This window comes from Artemia franciscana, chromosome 1 (genome assembly GCF_032884065.1).
Source record: "Artemia franciscana chromosome 1, ASM3288406v1, whole genome shotgun sequence".
Taxonomy (NCBI): domain Eukaryota; kingdom Metazoa; phylum Arthropoda; class Branchiopoda; order Anostraca; family Artemiidae; genus Artemia; species Artemia franciscana.
The window spans coordinates 63364798-63392028 of NC_088863.1; the positions used below are offsets into that span (position 1 = coordinate 63364798).

Consider the following 27231-nt stretch of genomic DNA (forward strand, 5'->3'; position numbering starts at 1 on the left):
GTAATGTAGCTATATACACAAATACAATTCTTTTTACAAGTTGAAATCTATCAGACTAATTTTGAATAAAAAAGAATATAGGCCTCTTTACTGATGACGTCATCTTCCCGAAGAATGGACACTTCACTGTCATCGTATTTATGCCACCTGAAAAAAGGACAATCTTAATCATATTCTCGCAACCAAAAGAAATAGAAGAAAATATAAACAAAGCTGAGGTAAGTTGCCTCAGTCAATACATTCTTCAAGCTTAAGGAGCCATAAGTGAGACTTCCAATGGTAAATGAAGTATCATGAAGCATGCATAGTGGAGTACAGTAAATTAAGGAGCCTGGGCTGCCTGTAACGTATTTATACCCAGCGCCCAACAGTCTGAGCAATCTTCAAGGTTAACTAAAATCTTAAGACGGTTCAACAATAACCCTGATTTGATCAATCTGACCACAGCGCTTTAGATTTCAGCCCGACTTTGCCTGTATCAATAGTTACCTAAAACTAACTGATTAAGAGAGCCGGTGGCCACAAGACATAGATTATGAGCCGAAAGTGGCAAACCCCATGCTGGTTCTTGTCTGCTATTTCCAACATTAATTTCCAAGGGGGTTAGATATCTCCTTACCAAAGGGATCAATCTTGATGAAACTTTCGGCCAGACCTGAGTGAAATCATCAAACCCCTTGCATGGCCGCAAAAGATGATTACTCCAAACTCAATTTCTATAAAGTTATGGTTTAACTCCACAATAATGAGCATCTTGTAACTATACATACCATATGGTCTCCGTATAAAGCATTTATGGATTTCACTCTAAAGACGGAGGAGGTCTTACAAATATATATATATAAAAAAAAAAAACATTGTTGTTCAAACGGTGAAGCCCCAGGTCGAAACGGTGAAGATATGTAATCAAACCTTTTTTCCATGCATCATTCCATGATATAAAAATTGTATTGAAATAAGTATAATACATTTATAAATATTACTTACATATACATACACACACACACACACACACACATATATATATATATATATATATATATATATATATATATATATATATATATATATATATATATATATATATATATATATATATATATATATATATATATATATATATATATATATATATATATATATATATATATATATATATATATATATATATATATATATATATATATATATATATATATATATATATATTTATATATATATATATATATATATATATATATATATATATATATATATATATATATATATATATATATATATATACTAGCTGTTGGGGTGGCGCTTCGCGCCACCCCAACACCTAGTTGGGGGGCGCTTCGCGCCCCCCCAAGCCCCCCCGCGCGCGTAAGTCGTTACGCGCCATATTAGTTACGCGCCATTGTAGTTGTGTCCCTGTGTCCCACCTGTGAATATAGATAGATTTATATATGTGTTTCAAACTACATAAAAATTGCGAATATACAACATTCTTGGCTTTCCCATTGTCTGTCCATATACAAAGCCGTATGTACTAATAATGACGTCATATGCAAACGCTCTTTTTACAAACAAACAAACATGCATACACACAACTCGTTTTTATATAGATAGATAGATAGATAGATACAATACAAATTAACTACGTAAAACTTGTGAATATACAACAGTCTTCGCTGTCCCATTGTCTGTGCGTATAAATAGATTGTCAGGTTTACCGACCCTCAAAGATGCAACATACAATTGTACATTGGTAAAGCAATCTATATTAAGATCTATACCGCATTTTTCTAGTGATTGCCCTTGAGCTTTGTTGATGGTGGTTGCAAATGCTAATCGAATTGGGATTGCAATCTTTTAAATTGAAAAAGCAGATCCGTTGGAATCATGGGAATGCGAGGAATAAGAACAGCCTCACCCTCATAAGGCCCTGTCAAGATTGTGGCCTCTATTAGGTTTTCCATTGTTTTTTTTTACGGCAAGTCGCGTGCCATTGCAAAGCTTTGGTGGGTTGATATTTCTTAAAAGTATTATTGGTACGCCTATTTTTAGTTGTAGCACGTGTGGTGGAAACCCTGAAGGATCTATGGAATTTAAAAATTCAGATGGATAATTAACCGCTTCATTTGGTTCCAAAATACAAATTAACTGCGTAAAACTTGCGAATATACAACATTCTTCGCTGTCCGATTGTCGCTGCATATAAATAGATTGTCAGGTTTACCGACCCTCGAACATGCAACGTACAATTGTCCATGGGAAAAACAATCAGTATTAAGATCTAAACCACATTTTTCTAATGATTGACCTTGAGCTTTGTTAATGGTGATTGCAAATGCTAATCGATTTGGGAATTGCAATCTTTTAAATTGAAAAGGCAGATCCGTTGGAATCATGGGAATGCGAGGAATAAGAACAGCCTCACCCTCAAAAGGCCCTGTCAAGATTGTGGCCTCTATTAGGTTTTCCATTGTTTTTTTTTACGGCAAGTCGAGTGCCATTGCAAAGCTTTGGTGGGTTTATATTTCTTAAAAGTATTATTGGTACCAAGCCCCCCCGTGCGCATAAGTCGTTACGCGCCATATTAGTTACGCGCCATTGTAGTTGTGTCCCTGTGTCCCACCTGTGAATATAGATAGATTTATATATGTGTTTCAAACTAAGTAAAAATTGCGAATATACAACATTCTTGGCTTTCCCATTGTCTGTCCATATACAAAGCCGTATGTACTAATAATGACGTCATATGCAAACGCTCTTTTTACAAACAAACAAACATGCATACACACAACTCGTTTTTATATAGATAGATAGATAGATAGATACAATACAAATTAACTACGTAAAACTTGTGAATATACAACAGTCTTCGCTGTCCCATTGTCTGTGCGTATAAATAGATTGTCAGGTTTACCGACCCTCAAAGATGCAACATACAATTGTACATTGGTAAAGCAATCTGTATTAAGATCTATACCGCATTTTTCTAGTGATTGCCCTTGAGCTTTGTTGATGGTGGTTGCAAATGCTAATCGAATTGGGATTGCAATCTTTTAAATTGAAAAAAGCAGATCCGTTGGAATCATGGGAATGCGAGGAATAAGAACAGCCTCACCTCATAAGGCCCTGTCAAGATTGTGGCCTCTATTAGGTTTTCCATTGTTTTTTTTTACGGCAAGTCGCGTGCCATTGCAAAGCTTTGGTGGGTTGATATTTCTTAAAAGTATTATTGGTACGCCTATTTTTAGTTGTAGCACGTGTGGTGGAAACCCTGAAGGATCTATGGAATTTAAAAATTCAGATGGATAATTAACCGCTTCATTTGGTTCCAAAATACAAATTAACTGCGTAAAACTTGCGAATATACAACATTCTTCGCTGTCCGATCGTCGCTGCATATAAATAGATTGTCAGGTTTACCGACCCTCGAACATGCAACGTACAATTGTCCATGGGAAAAACAATCAGTATTAAGATCTATACCACATTTTTCTAATGATTGACCTTGAGCTTTGTTAATGGTGATTGCAAATGCTAATCGATTTGGGAATTGCAATCTTTTAAATTGAAAAGGCAGATCCGTTGGAATCATGGGAATGCGAGGAATAAGAACAGCCTCACCCTCAAAAGGCCCTGTCAAGATTGTGGCCTCTATTAGGTTTTCCATTGTTTTTTTTTTACGGCAAGTCGAGTGCCATTGCAAAGCTTTGGTGGGTTTATATTTCTTAAAAGTATTATTGGTACGCCTATTTTTAGTTGTAGCACGTGTGGTGGAAACCCTGAAGGATCTATGGAATTTAAAAATTCAGATGGATAATTAACCGCTTCATTTGGTTCCAAAATACAAATTAACTGCGTAAAACTTGCGAATATACAACATTCTTCGCTGTCCGATCGTCGCTGCATATAAATAGATTGTCAGGTTTACCGACCCTCGAACATGCAACGTACAATTGTCCATGGGAAAAACAATCAGTATTAAGATCTAAACCACATTTTTCTAATGATTGACCTTGAGCTTTGTTAATGGTGATTGCAAATGCTAATCGATTTGGGAATTGCAATCTTTTAAATTGAAAAGGCAGATCCGTTGGAATCATGGGAATGCGAGGAATAAGAACAGCCTCACCCTCAAAAGGCCCTGTCAAGATTGTGGCCTCTATTAGGTTTTCCATTGTTTTTTTTTACGGCAAGTCGAGTGCCATTGCAAAGCTTTGGTGGGTTTATATTTCTTAAAAGTATTATTGGTACGCCTATTTTTAGTTGTAGCACGTGTGGTGGAAACCCTGAAAGATCTATGGAATTTAAAAATTCAGATGGATAATTAACCGCTTCATTTGGTTCCAAAACTGTGTCGACTGACTTGTAAAGGACTGCCTGGTCTCGAATCTTGGTCAAAACAATATTGTTGATTTCGTGGACGTCTATATTTTGGGTGCGAGAATCGCTCTTTCACTTAGCCATTTATCATTTTTATAATTTTTTAGAATATTCGGAAATACTTTTTCAATCAATTCATTTTTGGACGTCACTAAATTACAGAAATCAGCAGGTAGTTGTATACGTCCTGAAATTGAGTCTACTGGGAGCTTTCCGTTTCCTATTGCCAGCAATTGATCTGAAAATGTTTGACCAGAGTCATCGTTTTGCAATCGGACACGCATATTTGTAGTTAATTTTAATGTTTTTACGTGTGCCCATAAATTAGAATTTTTCAGGCAAGCATTCATTTCGTCTGCAGGAGTTGATCTAGGTATTATAGGTAATGTTTGCCTGAAATCTCCCGCAAGCAATATTAAGGTGCTGCCAAAGGGTTTCGACTTCCCTCGCAAATCTTTCAAGCATTGATCCAGAGCCTCGAGCGATTTTTTGTGTGCCATTGTGCACTCATCTCAAATAATAAGTTTGCATTGCTGCAATACTTGAGTTTCTGTAGAATGCAAGTTCAGAGGCAATTTCAAAGCGGAATGAGCAGTTCTTCCACCAGGCAGCAATGTTGCGGCTATTCCGGACGACGCAATTGCCAACGCTATATCATTTTTTGATCGAATTGATGCCAGAATCAGTTTTATCACAAACGTTTTACCAGTACCTCCTAGCGCATCCAAATAGAAAATTTCTCCAACGTTGTTATCGACACAATGCATTATCGTATCATAAATGTCTTTTTGTTCCGACGTTAACTTGGAAATGTTATTTTGTACATACGACAATAGATCACTCGTACTGTAACTTTGTTCACGATCCAATTCTACACATGTCGAAACAGCAGCGATACGGTTAGGTGAAGGCATTCCCAAATCCTGAAGAGGTTGTTTGCCATACTTACGCACAAATCTTCTATAACAACTAAAGTGTAGTTATAAATTTCTGATGTAAAATCAAAAGTCATATCTGACGTCTCTAAATGTTTTCGATGGAGTATATCTTCGGACATTTTTGACTTATATTTTTCCCATAACTCTGTAGGAGCTGATGGAGAGCAAGTTGTTAAAATGATGCCAAACAATGCACGAATTTGACTTGGGGTTGACGTTTCGCACGCGTCATTGATGCAGTTATCCCAGTGTTGGTCATTCTCCAATAAATTCAGAGCTTGGCATGCACTACGGTAAGTGTCATGTATAGTACCATTTACAGTCCTCAAATACTCAAAGGATGTCGGACCGGGTACATTCACCAAAAGCAGGCGTAGAAAGAAGCATTCATGTTGATTGGGGTGAACGGTGTAGAGTCTTCCTATCGTGGTATCTTTGAAGATGTAGGTTGGCCGTCGACTGACTTACCCTGTTTTCAACGTTCAAATACTTTATTTTTAGTATTCCACGTGTAATACGAAGGCACTTCAGTATACAGCAGTTTTTTTGCAAAAGAATCATTTTTGCAAAGCGAAAAAAAAGCTGTTAATGTTGTATCGGCTGGATTCAGGACTCTTTGTTGCACGTTGGTTTCCGTGAAATAAACACGTTGACCATTCTGTAAATGTACCGCTAAGTGAACAACAGCTGGACTACGTTCATGTATCGGAAATGAAAGAATTCGCCAAACAGCTTCATTACTGCTTATGTATCTTCCAGCCTGATATTCTACGATTTCATCGAAATCTTTGATTTCGGACTGCAAGCCAAAAACTGCCATGTCACTGCCTTTGTTGACGTATTTACATATGTATTTGATTGCCTTTACGGAGTTACAGTATTCAACGTTTATGTGTGCATTAAAGTTTTTGATAATAATGGGGAATATGGAACAACCCACTGGTTATCTACTTCGATGGTGGTACCGTTACGCTTCTTTATTATTGCTGTTTTACCGCCATCTTCAGTAGATCTTCTTCTATATTGTGGGTAACCATCATTGCCAGTAATTGTTTTGGGTACTAAAAGTCGAGGATATTGCTCAGTGCACCGCAAGGTCCATGTATCATATTTTTTACAATAATATCATGTAACCCCTTATCGACATTTTATCAGGTATTTCAGCGGAAATCACATCATCAATTTCGTTCGAAGTAATTTTTTTATGTAGCCAGATTAGTATATGTGCGTGTGGCAAACCTCGTTTTTGCCATTCCACTGAGTACATCCAGCATCGCACTGACCCAAACACTTCATGTTTTACCAACACTTCATGTTTTAAAAGGTAGTTTATCAGTGATTTCAACTTTTGCCGAAGACACGTGCCGTAATGTCATGCTATGAACCGCCGATTGTCCTTGAAGTAAAAGCTGCAGTATCTCGTCCAAGATTGATTACATGTAAATGTAATAAATAAATCTGGACGACCATAGAGACGAACATACGCAATAGCATCTTGAGCATATTCATGCATATGACGGGGACTGCCAGCATATGACGAAGGTAAATTGTTAATCTTCCAACGTTTGTGGTATTACCGTCATTTATAACTGCATCTCGCAAATGAATGTATTGTTCAGAGCGGAGCTTGGTCTGATTCAGGCGGATATATAGCAAACGTTCTGATTCAATTTTAGCATACATATCCACGACGAATTGTGAAACAATTCACGGCATTTTAAAATATAATTTTCTTCATCCTGCCGAATCATTAGTCTATAGGAATAATAATGCATTACACTGCATTTCTTATTCATTTCTTTGTTAGTGGCTGGATTCATCAATTTAATATTAAAGTGATAGCCGTCGGCTCCATCCCAAAAAATGATAGGATATTGTAGGGCATCGTAGCATCGATGAATTTCAGCAATTCTTAACAACTGAGCGTTTCGCTTATGAAGAATAATATCTCGAGGTAAGAACTGATCACCGACCATAACGATTGCCACTTCGTCGATAGTCGGAGCATTGTATCTACGCACATGTTGGCCAGGAGGCGTTTTGTCAGCGGAAATAACAATTTTATGCGTATCAGTAGGCATCAAATCGATGGCTGTTTTGAACAGACGCACTAAATTATTATTTTCGTGGAAAAGATGTTGCAATTGGGAAACGATTGTCCTTTCAACGTTGGGAGAAATTTCGCAACGTGCATTCAATTCAGAATTTCTATCACTGATGAAGTACAATTGTAAAAATTTATGATTCTCGCCTGAGAATGGTAGAAGGACCCTGCTTTATGATAAATTTGCCCTTTTACTTTGAAAGTAGACATAATTGATCTGGATTTTAGATTTGGGCTCCAAACGACGTCATTTGGAAACATGAGTTGTATTGTCTGATTTTTGACAAAAAACGTTTAGATTCTGACGTAGTTCAGTAAGGAAAGTCTTCAATGGCTCTGGTGGTGCAGCCAATAGAGGAAGTTTAACTTTTCCTGAGGCGCAACACATTCCCATTGTTTCACCATTGAATTTCAAGGCCTTGCAATAGGGACAAATTTTAGACATTGTCCCGATTTGAACACATCTACTCAAGCTATAATCATCGACTGGGTTGTACCTGAATGCCAGGCGATAACTTTCAGGTTGCTCTGATTCCTCGGCACGCTTTCTTTTCTTACTTTCTCTATCAGCAGCAAGCCTGATTTCTTGCTGTTCTTGTGATTCCTCGGCACGCTTTCTTTTCTTACTTTCTCTATCAGCAGCAAGCCTGATTTCTTGCTGTTCTTGTAATTCCTCGGCACGTCTTCTTTTTTCACATTCTCTTTTAGCAGCAAGTCTGCTTCCGCGTTGCTCTGGTAGTTCCTCGGCACGCTTTCTGTTCTTTCTTTCTCTATCAGCCTCAAGCCTGTTTCCCTGCTGTTCTTTTGATTCCTCAGCACGCCTTCTTTTTTCACTTTCTCTTTTAGCAGCAAGTCTGCTTTCGCGTTGCTCTGGTAGTTCCTCGGCACGCTTTCTTTTCTGACTTTCTCTATCAGCAGCAAGTTTTTTGGCATAGACTCTTTGAGCATGTTCATCAGTCATTGTAAACTTAAACATTAATAGATTTCTACGTGAACATATGTCTTATATAACTTGAATGACGTCACCGCAAAGCAAAAATGACGACAACTAATTTCAAGACGTCAGCCGACACAGAAACATGACGTCACCTGACAACTAATTTCATGACGTCAGCCGACACAGAAACATGACGTCACCTGATCCAAAGACACACAGACAGACAACTTATTTTTATATATATAGATATATATATACTAGCTGTTGGGTGGCGCTTCGCGCCACCCCAACACTAGTTGGTGGGGCGCTTCGCGCCCCCCCAAGCCCCCCCGCGCGCGTAAGTCGTTACGCGCCACATTAGTTATGCGCCATTGTAGTTGTGTCCCTGTGTCCCACCTGTGAATATAGATAGATTTATATATGTGTTTCAAACTACGCAAAAATTGCGAATAAACAACATTCTTGGCTTTCCCATTGTCTGTGCATATGCAAAGCCGTATGTACTAATAATGACGTCATATAAAAACGCTCTTTTTACAAACAAACAAACATGCATCCACATAACTCGTTTTTATATAGATAGATACAATACAAATTAACTGCGTAAAACTTGCGAATAAACAACATTCTTCGCTGTCCAATTGTCGCTGCATATAAATACATTGTCAGGTTTACCGACCCTCGAACATGCAATGTCCATGGGAAAAGCAATCAGGATTAAGATCTATACCACATTTTTCTAATGATTGACCTTGAGCTTTGTTAATGGTGATTGCAAATACTAATCGAATTGGGAATTACAATCTTTTAAATTGAAAAAGCAGATCCGTTGGAATCATGGGAATGCGAGGAATAAGAACAGCCTCACCTCATAAGGCCCTGTCAAGATTGTGGCCTCTATTAGGTTTTCCATTGTTTTTTTTTTACGGCAAGTCGCGTGCCATTGCAAAGCTTTGGTGGGTTGATATTTCTTAAAAGTATTATTGGTACGCCTATTTTTAGTTGTAGCACGTGTGGTGGAAACCCTGAAGGATCTATGGAATTTAAAAATTCAGATGGATAATTAACCGCTTCATTTGGTTCCAAAACTGTGTCGACTGACTTGTAAAGGACTGCCTGGTCTCGAATCTTGTTCAAAACAATATTGTTGATTTCGTGGACGTCTATATTTTTGGGTGCGAGAATCGCTCTTTCACTTAGCCATTTATTATTTTTATAATTTTTTAGAATATTAGGAAATACTTTTTCAATCAATTCATTTTTGGACGTCACTAAATTACAGAAATCAGCAGGTAGTTGTATACGTCCTGAAATTGAGTCTACTGTTTGACCAGAGTCATCGTTTTGCAATCGGACACGCATATTTGTAGTTAATTTTAATATTTTTACGTGTGCCTATAAATTAGAATTTTTTAGGCAAGCATTCATTTCGTCTGCAGGAGTTAAACTACGTAAAAATTGCGAATATACAACATTCTTGGCTTTCACATTGTCTCTGCATATACAAAGCCGTATGTTACTAATAATGACATCATATGCAAACGCTCTTTTTACAAACAAACAAACATGCATACATACAACTCGTTTTTATATAGATAGATAGATAGATAGATAGATAAAATACAAATTAACTGCGTAAAACTTGCGAATATACAACATTCTTCGCTGTCCAATTGTCGCTGCATATAAATAGATTGTCAGGTTTACCGACCCTCGAACATGCAACGTACAATTGTCAATGGGAAAAACAATCAGTATTAAGATCTATACCACATATTTCTAATGATTGACCTTGAGCTTTGTTAATGGTGATTGCAAATGCTAATCGAATTGGGAATTGCAATCTTTTAAATTGAAAAGGCAGATCCGTTGGAATCTTGGGAATGCGAGGAATAAGAACAGCCTCACCCTCAAAAGGCCTGTCAAGATTGTGGCCTCTATTAGGTTTTCCATTTTTTTTTTTTACGGCAGGTCGAGTGCCATAGCAAAGCTTTGGTGGGTTTATATTTCTTAAAAGTATTATTGGTAGGCCTATTTTTAGTTGTAGCACGTGTGGTGGAAACCCTGAGAATATATCTCGAGTAAAAACTGATCACCGACCATAACGATGGCCACTTCGTCGATAGTTGGAGCATTGTATCTACGCACATGTTGGCCAGGAGGCGTTTTGTCAGCGGAAATAACAATTTTATGCGTATAAGTAGGCATCAAATCGATGGCTGTTTTGAACAGACGCACTAAATTATTATTTTCGTGGAAAAGATGTTGTAATTGGGAAACGATTGTCCTTTCAATGTTGGGAGAAATTTCGCAACGTGCATTCAATTCAGATTTCTATCACTGATGAAGTACAATTGTAAAAATTTATGATTCTCGCCTGAGAATGGTAGAAGAGACCCTGCTCTATGATAAATTTGCCCTTTTACTTTGAAAGTAGACATAAACTGATCTGGATTTTCAATTTGGGCTCCAAACGACGTCATTTGGAAACATGAGTTGTATTTTCTGATTCATTTATATTCCTTATGTCCCGGTGTCCCGGTCGTCATTTACATTCCCCTGTTTTATATCCCGCTTATTTTTCAGTTTTTTCCTTTTTTTAGTTTTTTTTTTTTACTTTTTTAGTTCTTTTAGTTTTTACGTTTTTTAGTTTTTTTTTAGTTTTTTAGATGAATTTTTTTTTTAGTTTTTTACCTTTTTTTCTTTTTAGTTTTTTATTGGTTTTTACCTTTTTTTAGCTTTTTATCTTTTTTATTTTTTTTTATTTTTATTTTTAATTTTATTAGTATTCTTTTTCTCTTCTATTTTTCATTTTTCCTTTTTTTTAGTTTTTAGTTTTTTAAGTTTTTTCCTTTTTTTAGTTTCTTTAGTTTTTTTAGTTTTTCGGCTTTTTTATTTTTTTATTAGTTTTTAGTTTTTTTTTTGTAGTTTTTGCCTTTTTTTTAGTTTTTTCAGTTTTTTTTTTAGTTTTTAGTTTTTTACCTTTTTTAGCCTAACCAGGATTTGAACCTGGGACCTTCATTCTCCGTTCTGACACCCTCTCTCACCGAGTGACTACTCCAGCATGTTCATTTTGGTGTTTTAAATGGTATATTATTAACCAAATTAATGTGTTTTACAATATACTAAGCATCGTCATAACAAAAATGACGGCAACTAATTTCATGACGTCACCTAATCCACAGATCCACAGATCCACAGACAGACAGACAACTTATTTTTATATATATAGATATATATATATATATATATATATATATATATATATATATATATATATATATATATATATTAAATCGAGGGTTTGATTGACATTTTCATCAGAGAAACGTTAACAGTTTTCTAGTCTGTTCCGGCAGATTGAATCATTCCTGTTCAATTCACGCCAGCATATAGCAAACCTTTATCCCATGGATTTCTTTCCCAAGAAGGATACAAGACTTGAAAATGACGCCTGATTTCAAATAGTATATATTCATTTACGTAGCATTTTTGTTTGAAAGGATATTAAGGACGTCCTCTAAGATAAGCATATGCAGGGAGTAAAACCTAAAAAATAAGCCAATTACATGGAAACTATGAAATCTCAAAGAAACCCGTAAAAATCATGATTTCTCTGAACGAGACCATAGGGGAAGGGGAGGGGTATATCCCTAGACCCCTAGCTCCTAGTGTACTTTCTTAATATCATATATTTGCAATATTCCGGAAGAAAAATACATTTTATTGCCAAACTTCGAGTAGGTTTAAAAAGAAAGTTTAAAATTAATCAGAAGGAACGAAACTAGGACGAAATAAGATATTACCACTATTGACTTTGGTACACAATGAAAACTTACACTTTTAGATCAGGATGATAAACTGAAGCGGTATAATGTCCACCATTAACAGTTCCAAAGTGATTGACTGTTGCTACAAGTTTATATGTACTCCCATTTATTCTTAAACCAGTTTTAGGGTATTCGACGAAGGTCTGCCGCTTTGTCCACTGTTGAAAGTCTTTGGAGAATCGTTTAAGTGTGACAATCAAGATTTTTGGTGTCCTAATCAGATCCAGTTTCTTAATGGATTCCTTAGAATTTCGCCTACATTTTGGGCAGTTCCAATCAGCAATTGACTCACCTTCGGTATAAAGAGATAGGCAATCCTAAAAGAATCAATTGTTTACTGTGAGACTAAAATATTGTATAATTTTGAAAGAACATAAATATTGGCAATAATTCATTAGGGCCTAGCCAAAGTCCAAGCATTTTACTCCCTAGTCAGTTCTTTTTCGTAGGCGGCAACTTGGTCAAATACAAAGGTATCAGTTTTCTTCGTCGCTTCAACTAAACAAACATAAGAGGGTTGAACATAAGGGGTTTCTCACTCAAAATTACGATTCGGCGAGGGTTATCCTTAGCGATTCTTCTTGTAATTATTTATACATTTTTTTTTTTTTATGTATTTATCAACCGGCAGTTTGATGTCTACACGCTACTTATCTCTGGACTCTGTTTAAACAGGCTACAACTAACTAATACTTGACTGAATCGCTCCTGAACAATCCGAGTCGTTAATCCCTTGGTTTGAAGAGACTGCAGCCAGGAAGTATATATTATAGAAATAAGTTTCTTATTCTTGAATAGAACATTTTTTGCTCTATTTTTTTATACCCCACAACAAGTTTGACATAGCAATCTAGAATACAAACCCGAGGTTTTATAATTGTTTTGGAATTATAAAAAAAAATAATTGTCGGCTTTAAGATTTGATTAGATCAAAAAATTCACCGTATTTTTTAATTTCTATTGACATAAAAACCGCCGAAATCACTAATTCCGGAACGTCAGGCAAACTCCAAATGTTTAACATGGAAGGTATAGGAAGATTCCTTGTGAGTGCGTCCTGCCTTAAAAGAGACAACGTAATTTTGTGGAATAAGAACAATTAGCGGCCTGATTTTAACAGCAAAATTGGAATACTCGGCTTCAGAAATATATCCACAAGACATAACAACACAAGATTTCGTTAACGAAACACATCACTTTACCTTTCCAAACGCATCGTCCAAATTTTTCACTGGACTCTAACGTATTCCAATTGTAATTAATATATATATATATATATATATATATATATATATATATATATATATATATATATATATATATATATATATATATATATATATATATATATATATATATATATATATATATATATATATATATATATATATATATATATATATATATATATATATCACATCTAAAAGCATATCTGAAAACTTAATTGACGCTCCCAGTTCCAGTGATATAAAAAGTATTTATGACAAATTTCCTTGTTATAGGTTAATAAAACATGCATGTTTAGCAAATTTTGTAAAAGTAAAAGATAAGGTTTTTTAATCTCTGAGATTAACATTTTTTCAATCTTAATTGCTTTTAATAAACAACGAAGACACCACAGACATAGATAGTATTATACAAAGTCTTGTAAATATAATACCGAAAATATAATACTGAAATAATACTAAAACGTCATGGAAAATGAAGAAAAAATATGTCATTTTTCGATCTTAATAATTTTTTGTTATTCAATAGACAAATCACAAAATCAACAGGCACTAAAAGATATTCTACTAAATTCATAACACTTAATAATACTAAACCTTCTACAAAAGAAGGAGGAGACTTTAATATTAAATACTTCTTTAATCGATGATTAAAATCAAATGCTTGAATAATACTAAAACATTTGGCAAAACTAGGAAGAAACATAGTCGCATAACTTTGTTGTTTTTTTTTAGTTTTTAGACGAAGAATTACTTTTTAGACTTGAAAAATACTAAAGACACTAGGTCATTAGCTAATATGGCAGCTACAAATGTGTTACATTAAACAGCTTTAACGGAGAGAATCATTTCTTTCCTTCAATTAGAGGCGACTTTTCTGGGATGCTCAACTACCCTCAAGTACAGTTGTTTTTATTGTCAATCACTGACCGCGCCGTTCTACCGGAGATGTTCCCATGCCATGCCAGAAGTGACTCTCTCAAGACGATCCACTTGCCTTCTTACAGAAGAACTGGAGCAATTCGTCACACCATGGGTCAGAAGCAGGTCAAAAACGTCTTTGTTTTCAAGTAAGTAGGATCGTACGAATAATTGTAAAAACCTGGGAGTAGGCTTATTCGATTAGAGATTGTAAATACTAGCACCCATTTTAATGAGCCCAGTGGCTAAGGAAGTAGCCCAACTCTCACATCCATCTTTGCTCATATCCTTTGGGCATCTGAACGATGTCTTGACAGACATTTCACTAACAATGGTGGAATGATCAAAAAATCACATCTAAGCGATATAGCCCAAACAGGCCCAATAAAAATGGCCCCAAGTCGGGTAATTGTCCCAAGCCCAGTTCTTTTGACACAAGGACAAAGCACTCAATGAGTTGGCTCTGAACAAAAATGAGTCAGCTACAAAAGTGAGCGGTCCTTTATTTAGTACAGGAATGAACTAACTTCTAATCGTGTATAAAAACAAACAAAGTCCTGACTCGACACGAAATACAAGCTTAGTCCTCCACTATGCGAACCAGAGCAAAGGTCAGGCTACAAACTGAATTAGTTGAAAAACAAAGTAAGTCCTGACTGTGTGCAAAAACGAGTCCGTTCAAATGTCCTATTTCAAAGACATACATCAAATGAAGCACTGATTTTGTACGATAGAAAATTAATCCCTTTTCTCTACAAAAGCGTGACAAATAAGACCCGGTTTAGAATTGATAAAAAATGTGCTAACTTCAGACTCAGGGTAAACACGAGCGAAATCCTTACTCTATACAAAACTAGTATGCTAAGTCCTGATTTTGTGCAAAAACGACCTAAGATCTGACTAAGCGATAGACTAATTCGAATGGCGTCAGAAAGAGAGTTCTTTGTTTGAACTGGAATTAGGCCAAGATTTATAATCTGCATTACCAAAGAATCAAAGTGGGACAATTTTTCCTCCGAAAACCCCTACTGTCCACTTAAAGCCAAATTTTTGATAGAAACGTCTAAAGGTATAACGCTGGACAGCAGTAATCTCAGGATTTCCAGTCCTCATGATTGGTCAATCAAAATAGGGTACTGTTTCTTCCCAAACTCCTTATCCCTCAAAAGGTAAGAAGTTTCCAAATTGATAAAACACAAATCATACAAGGTTTTTCATCTTACATGATTCGAGACACAAAAAGAACTTGTGACTACTTCAAAACAGCTTTCCAACGTCAACGTCCCCGTGTAGGGGACGTTCTTCGTTCTTCTGGTCAACGTTCTTCTGGTAGAATAATTTTATTGTTGCTTCTCTTCAGATCAGCGCAAAACTTACCGTGCAAGTAAATTGGTTCCTGAGAACATTAGAATTGTGATACATAGAATCACAATTCTGTTATACGCCTCGTTTCCAAAACTTGCATAAAAATGCTTCGATCGACTTGCAATTTGCTACACACAGTCACGAAAGGATCTCTCTATGATTGTACTGTATAATTAAAACATACCAAGGATTCATGACTCTAAATCCCACCTCCAAACAACGCGGTTTCTTAATTGATGTAGATAAGACTAATTTAGGTTACCATATTGTAAGTTTATTCTATGGATATTAAGCCTTGTTTTGCCTGAGATATTCATTTTCCTCAACCTCCTGTCCTCATAGTATATTAAACAACTTGCAAAACTAGAATCATCAACCACTAGAAAATCAAACGAGATACTGCGTATGCAGTACAAACAAAAGCCAAATTCTTAGAAACTAAATAGTAATTAATGCTACTAAATTTTCTAGCAACCAAATTCCCTTTTTGGTCCCCAATTTAATATTTAATGTCCGATCATTATCCAGCATAAGACAAAAGGTAAACAGAAGCGAATTAGTTAAAACCAAATCAAAACTAGAAATTTTACTAAGTTGAGATAGCTGAACTAGAACGTTACTATTAAAAATATTTAAAGAAATTTCACAACTTAATTTCCTCCTAGAACAATATTCTATTAGAAATTTTTCCTATTATTGAGCATTATTGAAAGAATGACCATGCTTATTAAATAAAATAAGAAGGTTGATTCCCGGACTTACTTGTAGCCTACAGTGATGCACGACGTTTGGTATCGGGACAACCAATGCGCAAATCATGTCAAATCGAATGGAAGAGTGGCGACAGGTTGTACATGTAAGGGTACTCATCTCTTGACCATAGAACAGATCACTTATTTTGGATTTATTAGAACTTTCCCAATTTATAAATGCCACATAAGAAGCTTCACTTTGGGTTTTGCCTTCATTTTCCTGTTCTTTCATTGGTTGCTTCTTCTTAACCTTGATAATAAAGAACAAAACAATATACGGATAAAAAAACTTTTGGCATGAGTTTTAAGGTTTTTTTTTTTCAGACGGAGTATTAATTGAACTTTAGTGCTAATAGTAATATTCTCAATTTAAAGTAATAATATTAGAGAACGTGATAGCTATTTTTTATATATAGTAATATTCCAAGAAAAACATTTTTTATTAACGATTAATTTTTAGATTATATGTACATACTAAAATATAAAATTTCAACACAATAAAAATAGTATTTGTACTTTAGGTTTCTTGGATCATTCATTATTTCTTCTGTAAAATAAGCATTGACCTCTTTCTTTAAAGGACTTGTCAAATGTATAATTACATTCAGTGCAATTACCTAATTACAATTAGGTAAAAAGTACAATTCAGTACACTCAGTACAATTATATTCAGTAGCTTGAATTTGCATTTAAATCCTCTGTAGTTAGGTTTTCTCCAGCGCGAAAGTGTTGTATTTTATTTATTTATTTGTGAATGTTGAAATAAAAAACTTGAACTTGAAAAAAAAAAATGAAAAACTTGAACTTGTATAGCAATTGAACAGCTCAGCTGCTGTAAAAGCGTGACTAAGAGATCAACGTTGCAGAAAATTACAATGGATTTTAAGACAATCAAAACAATATATTTACCAACATATACAACACTCAATCGGAGCAACAAGTTGATAGATCTGCCTACACCCATGTTATAATCTTCATTAAACAGCATATGCTCAGCAAATTCAAATTCTGCACACACCTTAATCATGCAGAAATACATACAAAAAAAAATTAACACACCAGAAGGCATTGAAGAAATCTAATATGGCAAAAATGTAACCAATTCGTCAATAGAGGGGTCAAAACGGGAAAGCTCAGCGTACACATACGAAAACACTTGGGTATACCCAAGTGTACTAAGTGTACTCTCCAAAATGTACGATTCTTGAAATGTGAAGGTTCCGTATAAGTGAAGGCTGGTGCATCAAATCGTGAAAATAACTTGAGAAAATGGTGGAAATTTGAAATAAAAATAATCCTTTAAAAATTAACAGATTAGTTATAAAAATCAGAAAACTTGTAGTCTTTGGAAGAAAAACAAATGTATAATCTTTTGAGAGGCTCAAATTGGGAAGAGTTCTGTCGATGAAAATTGAAATAAAGGTTCAAAAATTCTGAAAAAAAAGTATTATTTCTTAATTTTAAAGATTGCAAGGATTTTAGAATAAAAAATTTTTTCGTCTTTGCTAGTGTTTTTTTCCTAACTTTTTTACTTAGATGTTTTCGGTTGCAGTTCTTAGACTGCTTGCAATAGCTACTACAAGAGAATAGAAGAAAATAGGCAATAGCTACTACAAGAGACAATAGAATTGCGCGCGTATTGAGTTGGCAAAATTGGTTTGACAACTAATACGTTTACTATGTGTAACATTTGCAACGAAAGATCATTATGAAAGGGATGTATGGCATAGTTTCTAGTGTAAAAATACATTAAAAACTAACGTCTTGCGATACCATAGTGGGGATTGAAGGAAAATTTGGAGAACTCAAAGAATATATAAATTAGAAATGAATACACGTTCTTTAGACGGTTTTACTAGATATTAAATTAAAATTTCTTTCAGGATCCCTTTTTGATTTTCCATGTAGGGGAGAAGGGGGGTATGAATTAGCATCCATTGGACTTTTAGTACGAGCATTAATGTAACAAATAATGTATCAAATTAGCTACCTGCTGTTGAACAGATTCTTATCATTAAGGAAAACCTACCTTATTTAGATCTTCATGCAGGGCGTCTAATAGAAAGACAAGAAACTCATCTGAATCTTGTTGGTCATTGCCCCGGAAGTCTGGTCTATAGGCATTTACAAGCTTTTTGAAGTTCGTTGGAACAATACAATTCAAATTTCCCGACCACACTGACTGGAATAAATCTGCAAACCCCTCTGCAAAGTTACCTTGGGTCATCGTATTACTGTTGACGTCACTTCTGAAAATTATAATAAAAACTGAATTTTCGAATTTCAATAGTTACAAAAAAAACATTAATTAAAACAGATAATTTTTTTTTAAACTTTCACACAAATCTAACGCACTGAACGTTGTTCGTTCATCGTCACTAGCCAACCTTTTTTCGTTCTTTTCTAGTGATGTTTTGTACTTACTTAGTGCAGTTAGTACTTGGTTTTTACCTTACTTAGACGGGCTAGTCAGGTTTTGTCCACTGATTTGTATAATATTGATACACACGAAGATTATTTTGTTTTTGATAATTTATTTAACATCCGCTTTTTATTGTTTTCTACTTACTTAATCCATTACGGGTTGCAGGAAAGAGAAACAGATAGAAAAAAAAACATGGTAAAGTTACTTTTATAAAAACAGAGGTAACAAATTTTCTGATTTTAATAATAACATAAACATATATTAGCATCAGCACCATAGAGTCTAAATATTTCTCAAGAAATAGCTTTATTACTTTAAAAAGCTTTTCAAAACCGTCATCCATTTTTCCCAAATTTGTACCCTGGCTCCAGAAAAGAGGATTTGTCCCGGATTACATCATCCAAGCCGTTCAAAAGGACTCTTGACAATACCCTATAGTTCCTTAACTTGAAATGATTTCCATCAGATGAGTCTGCTTCAGAATTAGAATTTTTTTTTTTTCTACATAGCGAATAGGCCGACATTTAGGACAGTTTTTAGCAGGAACTCATCTTCAGCTATTGAGAATACATTCTCTGAATTTACTATAAAAAATATAGATGGATCTGTATATGCGTGAAAATGAATTACCTTTTTTTTCAAATAGAATTGTTGCTTTGGGTCGGTAAAAGTCAAAGTATTCACTAGCTAGGAAAGAAAGTTTTTTGATGCTATGTCAGCATCCAAATCTTCCCTGATGAATCATATTTTCTCGATTTTACTCATCAATAGATTGCCCGTCAAACGTTGATGTCGACTCAAAAGAAAAGAAATTCAAAGAAAATTTGAACCAACCAAAAACTCACCCCTCCTGGTAAATTTACCAAAAGAAAAATCACCCTTTGGGAAACTCTCCATCACCTGCACAATACCAATGACCATATTTTGGCATTTGCAATATTACCCCGCGGATGATTTTAACCCGACAACTCCCCTTCATTGGGGAATCGAGTCCATATATCAAAATATGCAATTAAGCACTGAATCGATTAACTAAATCGATAATTTTTTTCCAACACCATGCTTTCCAAAATACAGTTAATCAATTAGACAGAATATTGTTGTACTTTATCCTACATTTGTATAAATTGCCAAATTAGTTAATTTTGATTAGACATTAAAAGGGTCAGAAAAAGATATACGAATCAAAATGATCTCAGTGTAGAACTCCCCCCCCCCCCCAGCATAATACCCACACGATATATAAAATTTGACAAAAGGTATTATGACTAGTGCGGTCATTCTCTAAATACAAAACAAATTACTTATCAATGAATTCCCCTAATAAAAAAAAAAGAAGAAAAAAAATCACCACTTGAGACCCTATACTATTTCCGTACTCAATCTAAAAAAAAAAAAAAAATAACGATAATATGCTTAAATCTTAAAATGTTTCAAAAATTAGGTTGAATGCCAAATTAAGAAAATTACTCAATACAAAATACAAAGAATTTATTGAAAAGTAATTTTATAATTTCGAAAATGTATTAAACGACAGAATTAAAACTTCCTTTTCAGTATTATAAACATAATATTTTTTACAACACACTCTTGCACCCAACTTGTTGTCATACTTCAGGCCCCAATTGGTTGGGAAAAGTTGGGAGTGATAAATTACCAACCTCCTTAAAATTCTAAAATAGTGTTTTTGATCTTTAGTTGTATTTTCACCCTTGCCCCACTTAATATTTTCGTAAATGGGTGATTTTGAGTCCTGCTAGTGACGTAGGTTTAATGCTAAAGCAACAACTTATATGTGGCGTGTAATCTAATATAAACAAGACACTCTAGTTTTATTTTGAATATTGGAATTTTCTTCGTTTATTTTTTTTTTATGCGTCATAATTGTCTGGAGAAGAGTTTTTTCTCAAAAAACAAAAAAGTACTTCGATAAGTAAATAAAGAAAATAAATAACATAAATCAACTTCCATGAAGAAGGTCTCAACGTGCAATGTACTTTTAAAACCAACTTTATTCGGCATTTATTAAAATCTTATCCATGTCATTAGTTTTAAAATACTACTACTACGACGAGCAACTCACTATAACACCAAGTCACTTGAGGCCGATACAGCTACGACCGCTACTCCTCCATCCCAATTTATTCTAAGTATTCCTATTTACACTCTCACAAGAAGTCTCAATTTCCTATAAATCATTTCTTACGAACGAATCCCATCCATTCGCAACGACCTGCTTTTGTTTTTTCCATGAATGGTTAGCCGAAAGGGACGCCATTGGACAATCTGTCACCCCTTACCGCAAACCATATCCTAGCCATCTATACCGTTCTTCTGGTTACAACGCTAGAAAGTGAGATAAAGCCCCGTTTCTTCTTATCTTACTGTCAAAACAGTATAATGTACCGATCTCGAGCCACACAGACGGCGTTTGGTCGATCCGTCAGTGACCCAGCTATCTCCAAAGACCCATCACATTGGCGTGAATTGGTGCAAAAAAATGTAAATAGAACCGTCACTTTCCGTGTATCCGAACGAAGGTGAAAGTACTGTCTCTTAGTATGAAGTATATAAACAGATGTTCAAATTAAGATCATCGAGTTTCTTATTTCCTGGAATGATCTCATTACATTTAATACGAAATTTGCATTATTCATCAAACCTCTAGTACACGTCAATAACTCGCAGCTTACTGAAGTTGTTTATTCTCAGAGCGGGAAACACACTTATATCAAAATATTTCCCAAAGCGAAAAATCGAAATTCTTGTAGAGAATTGCCATTAATGTCCATACCAAGAACGAATTAACAAAACATGTTACAAGTAGAAAATTAAAAATAAAGGTAATTTTTCTGATATACACGTAACTGTATTAAAAATTAGCGCGAAGAAAACTTTTTCTTCTCAAGCATCCGTGAAGTAAAACGAGGGGCACAAGACTGGTTGAGCTTCTTCTCAAAGGAGAGTTTTTCAAAGGAAAGCAGGAGCTACACTAAGCCCAAAACGAACAGAAAAAAAAGTTGTTTAGATTGTTGTTTATAAGTTTACCGATTTATTTATCCGTATTTTGACAGATGGTCGCATGAATTTATCGAACCTGTAATCAATGGCGTCGTTGACGGGGGGATGAGCATGGGGGACAGCCCCCCAATAATTTGGTAGAAATATAATTTATTTTGTGGCTTTAAAACTGCTTAAAAGATTTTTAAACGTCAAACTTGTTCTTTACTTTGAGCAGATAATTTTTTTTTAATTTATCCATGCTCGTTTTTATCATAAAGAAAACAAAAAGGGAGTCCATTGCACTTCATAATATGTTACATATTAATATTTTTCTAAATATATTGCCTTTGAAACTTTATTATTAAGTAAAAATGTGAGCCTATTTCGCCACATCTGCTCAGGTCAATTCTTTCCCCTGATATTTAAGGTGCCTTTTCTTCCTAAAATCTATGTGTTAGATTCTCTTGTTTTAAAACTTTGAAAGTAAAAATGAATACACCCCCTACATCTGCAATAGCACAGAAGTGGAATCATTTAAGAGCAGGAAAGTAGATATACAGTGATTATAATTTCCTAAATGAAAAAGAAATCATTGATCAATTAGACTTAGTGCTTTTTATAATAGCATTCGTACTATAGCTAGTTCAAGTTGGTTGTAGTTTGGTCATGAAATTTGGTAGAGGGGGATCCACTCCAGAAATCATTTAATTGTTTGTTTTTTTCAGTACATAATTGAACTCCATGTAACTTATCATTTAATTCACAATATCATTTAATTCCAGAAATAGAATCACGTTGTTACGGTTTCTGAACTTTGAATCTAACTCGTTGTTTTCAAAACTAATGTTAGCGAATCAGGACTCTATTAATCAATCCTTGATTTGTCATTTGATTATATGTAGTCCAGTTACTACCAACATTTCTGTTTCGTAGTAAAAAAGCCTCAAAACAACACCGTGCTTTGGTGTGACCTGAAATTGAAATTTGAATTTGAAATTGAAATTGAAAATTTGAATTGAAAATTGAAATTTGGTAGAGGGGGATCCACTCCAGAAATCATTTAATTGTTGGTTATTTTTTTTTCAGTACATAATTGAAACTCCGATTCTCTTATTTGTCATTGAATGGCCGAATAAGCACTGAAAACGTCCTATTCTTTACGTTTCAGATTCAGATACTAATCCATAAATGTACAAATGATTCTAATGTAAATTACAATACTGACTTCTTGCTATTTCGACTTTTATAAATATTTCTTTTAACCAGCTCCAAAAAAAAATAGATAGAAATATGCTAAGAATTATGACTGAAATTTTTGCATTTCACACAGGGCCAGCGCTACTTGTGGTACATTTATCTCTGCATCAGCATCCTGTCCAAAGTGTCTGCTGAGAAAAGAATAAAGCAAATTTAAACAAACTATGTATATTTTTCTCACAATTTGGAAATTTTGTTATGTATGAGCGGACAAATCCATTCTTTTGTTATCAGTTTTTTCATGCAGCACTAGGACACCAAGCTTCGCTTATGAATGGAATTACAGACATAAAAGCTACATTCAGTGTGACCCCCCTACAGAAATGTATACCCCCCCCCTCAAATACCCTGAATTACACAAGAAACCTTTTTGTGTAATTCTTTCAGAATTCTATTTTCTTTTAAACAAATTTACAAAGGGAAAGGTAATTTTCAAACTATATGAGTCAATTTTCCCTTCCAATTGGTATCTTTGGCAATTTTTAATCAATTCGATGTTTCTGCCGCGATGGCACCAAGAATTATTCAGATTTTCTGGATACTATTTGTCAAAAACGATGCCCAACAGATAAGTAATTAATTCTGACTTTATTTTTCGAATACTTTCGAATATGAAATACGGTCAATATTTAAATGTGGGAATATGTTACGATATAATGTTACACAGTCTGGGGTAATACTTTGGCTTATCCTGTATATTTGCTTAGACAGTGCTATGGCGCTTCCTGTGATTTTTGTTGCAGCTTTATGTGGCCCACTGATTTCATGCTATTTATTAATATAAATCAGAGACAGAACTATGAACTTAATAGAAAAAAACATAAACAATAGTTCAATAAAAACACAGTGATGAAACTAATTATTTCATAAATAATGAACTTACTATTTATTAAAAAATTACAAAACATAATCGCAAAGTTGAAATATGTCAAAATTATTGGGTGCGAGGATTAAAGTTATGACGGATTTATAGGTAAGTTATGACGGGTTTTCAAATATTTAAATAAGTAACACATAATTAGGTGATTTCTGTTTAATATGTTGCGGGGAATTATTTTTTTTCGTATATTTATGCTAATGCTGTAGGCTTGTATTTACTTTGGCTTCATTTATGTTTATTTTGTCAGTGCTAACGTATGTAACGTTGTCAGTGCTAGTTTTTGTTTTTGCAGTGTATGTAACACTGTCAGTGCTGAAGTATGTGACCAGCAATGTGCACAGGTTTGTCATATTTATTTATGTAATTGTTGCAAATAAAAAATTATCTATCTATCTAAATCAGACATATATTAAAAGTTCAGTACAACAAATTAAATCTTACAGAGTCAAAGTCCATTCGAAATTACGGTTCAATTATGAAATTGAGCCTCCTCTGCTGGGCATGGAGGTGGGGGGAAGTGGAAGGACAATATGTACTGCAGCATTAATAGAGAATTTAGCTGAAAAAAGCCGAGTGAATACGACATTCATCTTCGCCCACCCGAAACCTTGTTTCGCTATCTTTTGGAGCAGCTCATTGCTGACAATTTTAGTGAAAGCCAAGCACCAGCACTTATATTTATAATTGTTTAATGTATGTTAATTGTTAATATTATTAAGTACGTTTTTGAGTTCACCAAGCAGCATGCTTGATAAATAGTTACTTTTCTTCACTACCGCTTGAATAGCACCCCCTATCTCCCCTAATAAAAGTCCTGTAGCTTCGACCCAGCTTGTTATCTATTTTGAATCACTTCCAAATGTTCAATTACTTCCAAATTTTATCAGTATATGCACTTTCGACGACAGTGCAATATTGCAAAAAAAAATTTAGACTTTTCACACTTTAGTGCCGTCAAAAAAGGAAGATATAAACGGGTGATTAATTAGGCATAGCGTAAAGTCAGAATATTTGGTAATACAAATTTTTCAAAATTCAAGCACCCATTTATTTTCAATGATCAGTTACTCTCAAATACAAAAGTAAAAAAAAGCCAAAATAATACAACTTTAGTTCTTCTAAATTAACTCCAAAATTCTCAAAGTTAACTTAAATAGACGAATTTAAACATTAGAATCCATTTATTATCTAAGAGATGGTATCATGGTGGAACCATCAACACAAAAAAAAACGTCGTTTAGAGGAAGCTTGTAATTTTATGCGGCTTAAATGTTCACTTAACGAAGGTAACCTCATTTAAATAAAAGGAGTTAAAACGCTTTCAGTCTTTTTTTAAGCAAGATCTATTAGTCTTAGAGGACTAAAAAGTTGAATATGAAATTAATTAAATTTTTTCAACTCGTTTTCTAAATGAATGAAAGAATAGGAAATAACATTTATCTTGAGAACCTATGAATCCAAGTGAATTCAAGGAGTGCAACATCAATTCTGATTTACATAACCTTCATGTTTTGAGTAATTTGCCTCAACTCACCCTTTTTATACCACTGTACAAACCATGTCTCCGTTTCCCAATAGCAAAACGTATATGTTAACAATGAGCAACTTGCATGACTTACAGCCCTTGCCCCAAATTAAGCGCGGGATCATGTTATCTGCAAATGCAGTTTTAGAACCTTTCAACTATTTTGCACACCATCATGAACTCATCAAATGTCTTTTAGGAGAGGGTCATAAAAAAGGCCGGGGGAGAGGGATTTGTTGGCCTTTGATCGTGGGAGGAGGGAGGATGATTTTCAGATTTCGTAGACCCAGACAGATGTTCGCATCTTGTTATGTTCCAGGAGAGCATTCCAAATTATTTTGCTCCAGAATATTCAAAACACATCGACTCGAGTTTCACCTATCACCTGTGGTTCTATATCATTTCATCGAAACAAATATAGATGTCTCTTGAATGTTGAAACTTACAAGATGGAAATATGTACCAACAAATAGTCCATAAAAATTAGATGTTAGCTAACACTCAAGAAGACAAAATAAAATATGGAACGTGTGCCAAGGAGGTGGACAAAGTGATTTGAGATCCTGAAGATAAATACAGGATTTTATATCACACTCTACCAAGCATAAGAACGCAAGAGGGAGAGCAGGAGAGAGGGAGAGGAGAGAGAGAAAAAGAGAGAGACAATAGTACCTGAAGTAATTTTCAAGGAAATAATCCCGCAAATCTTCCAAATGTAACAGACACTGAAGTGCGGAATTCATGTAACAAGTATTGCCAAGGTTTCTCATTCCAACAAGACCATTACCCTGAAATGGAGAGAACGACTAAGCAAAGTAAAGGCTAAACATGTTGTCCAAATACGTTTCATTTTTTATAATAAATATTCCATTATTAATAATTGTTCCTCTCAAAGATTAATGTCAAACTTATTGTACTTCGGCTTAAATATATTTCCATTTATTGTCATCAAAGGAAATATAATAACCAACAAATCAATTCTCAATCAATATAATAACCAATTCTTAAAACCAACAATTCAAGAGATGTTTTGTCAAATCCGTTTGTAGTAAAAAAAAAAGAAAAAAAAAGGGTAAACCAGAATTTCGGATGAAAAGGTTTTAGACAAAAGTTATTTTAAGTCCACAATAGTTACTTGAACTTCCCATACTTGATATTGTTTAAAATAATCACAAATCTAAACTAACATTATTAACAATGTAATTTCACATACGTTGAAATGCCTTTCATTGAGGTAAGGAGTGAAGTTTGAAAAAAAAACTTGGCGTTCTCCATAAGCAACCCCAAGCCTATTACCTTTAACCTATATATTCGAGCTTCTGAATATTATGCAAATTTATATAAACTTAATAGAAGACATTAAGAACAAAATGGCAGAAAAGATATTCAACAGCCCAACTAACAAGAGCTAGGAGCTCATATGGCACTTGTGACGAGTTAAGAAGAGCTAAGAGCCAAGAGATCATATGGTATGAGCTCTAGCAAAATTCTATGAATCAACAGATTGATTTAAAAGAAAAATAAGAGGCTTTATGCCGGTCAGGATTTAAAATAAGTGCTCTGAGTCACGATGTCCTTCTAAATATCAAAATTCATTAAGATCAGATCACCCGCTCGTATGTTATATATACCTAATATTTTCTAATTTTTCCTCTCCCTTTAGCCCCCCAGATGGTCAAATCTGGGAAACG

General features: G+C 34.5%; 1 protein-coding gene across 1 annotated transcript in view; it reads right to left on the reverse strand.

Annotated features, from left to right (window-relative positions):
- Positions 1–6: 6 nt before the first annotated feature.
- Positions 7–27231, reverse strand: part of LOC136032692 (ubiquitin carboxyl-terminal hydrolase 2-like) — a 40296-nt gene continuing 13071 nt past the window's right edge. Inside the window, exons 3-7 of the mRNA XM_065712996.1 lie at positions 26213–26328; positions 18480–18699; positions 16461–16700; positions 12196–12503; positions 7–147 (exon numbers count right to left, since the gene is read on the reverse strand). Coding sequence (XP_065569068.1) covers positions 51–147; positions 12196–12503; positions 16461–16700; positions 18480–18699; positions 26213–26328 — 981 coding nt within the window. The 3' untranslated portion in view covers positions 7–50. The remainder of the gene's footprint in view (positions 148–12195; positions 12504–16460; positions 16701–18479; positions 18700–26212; positions 26329–27231) is intronic.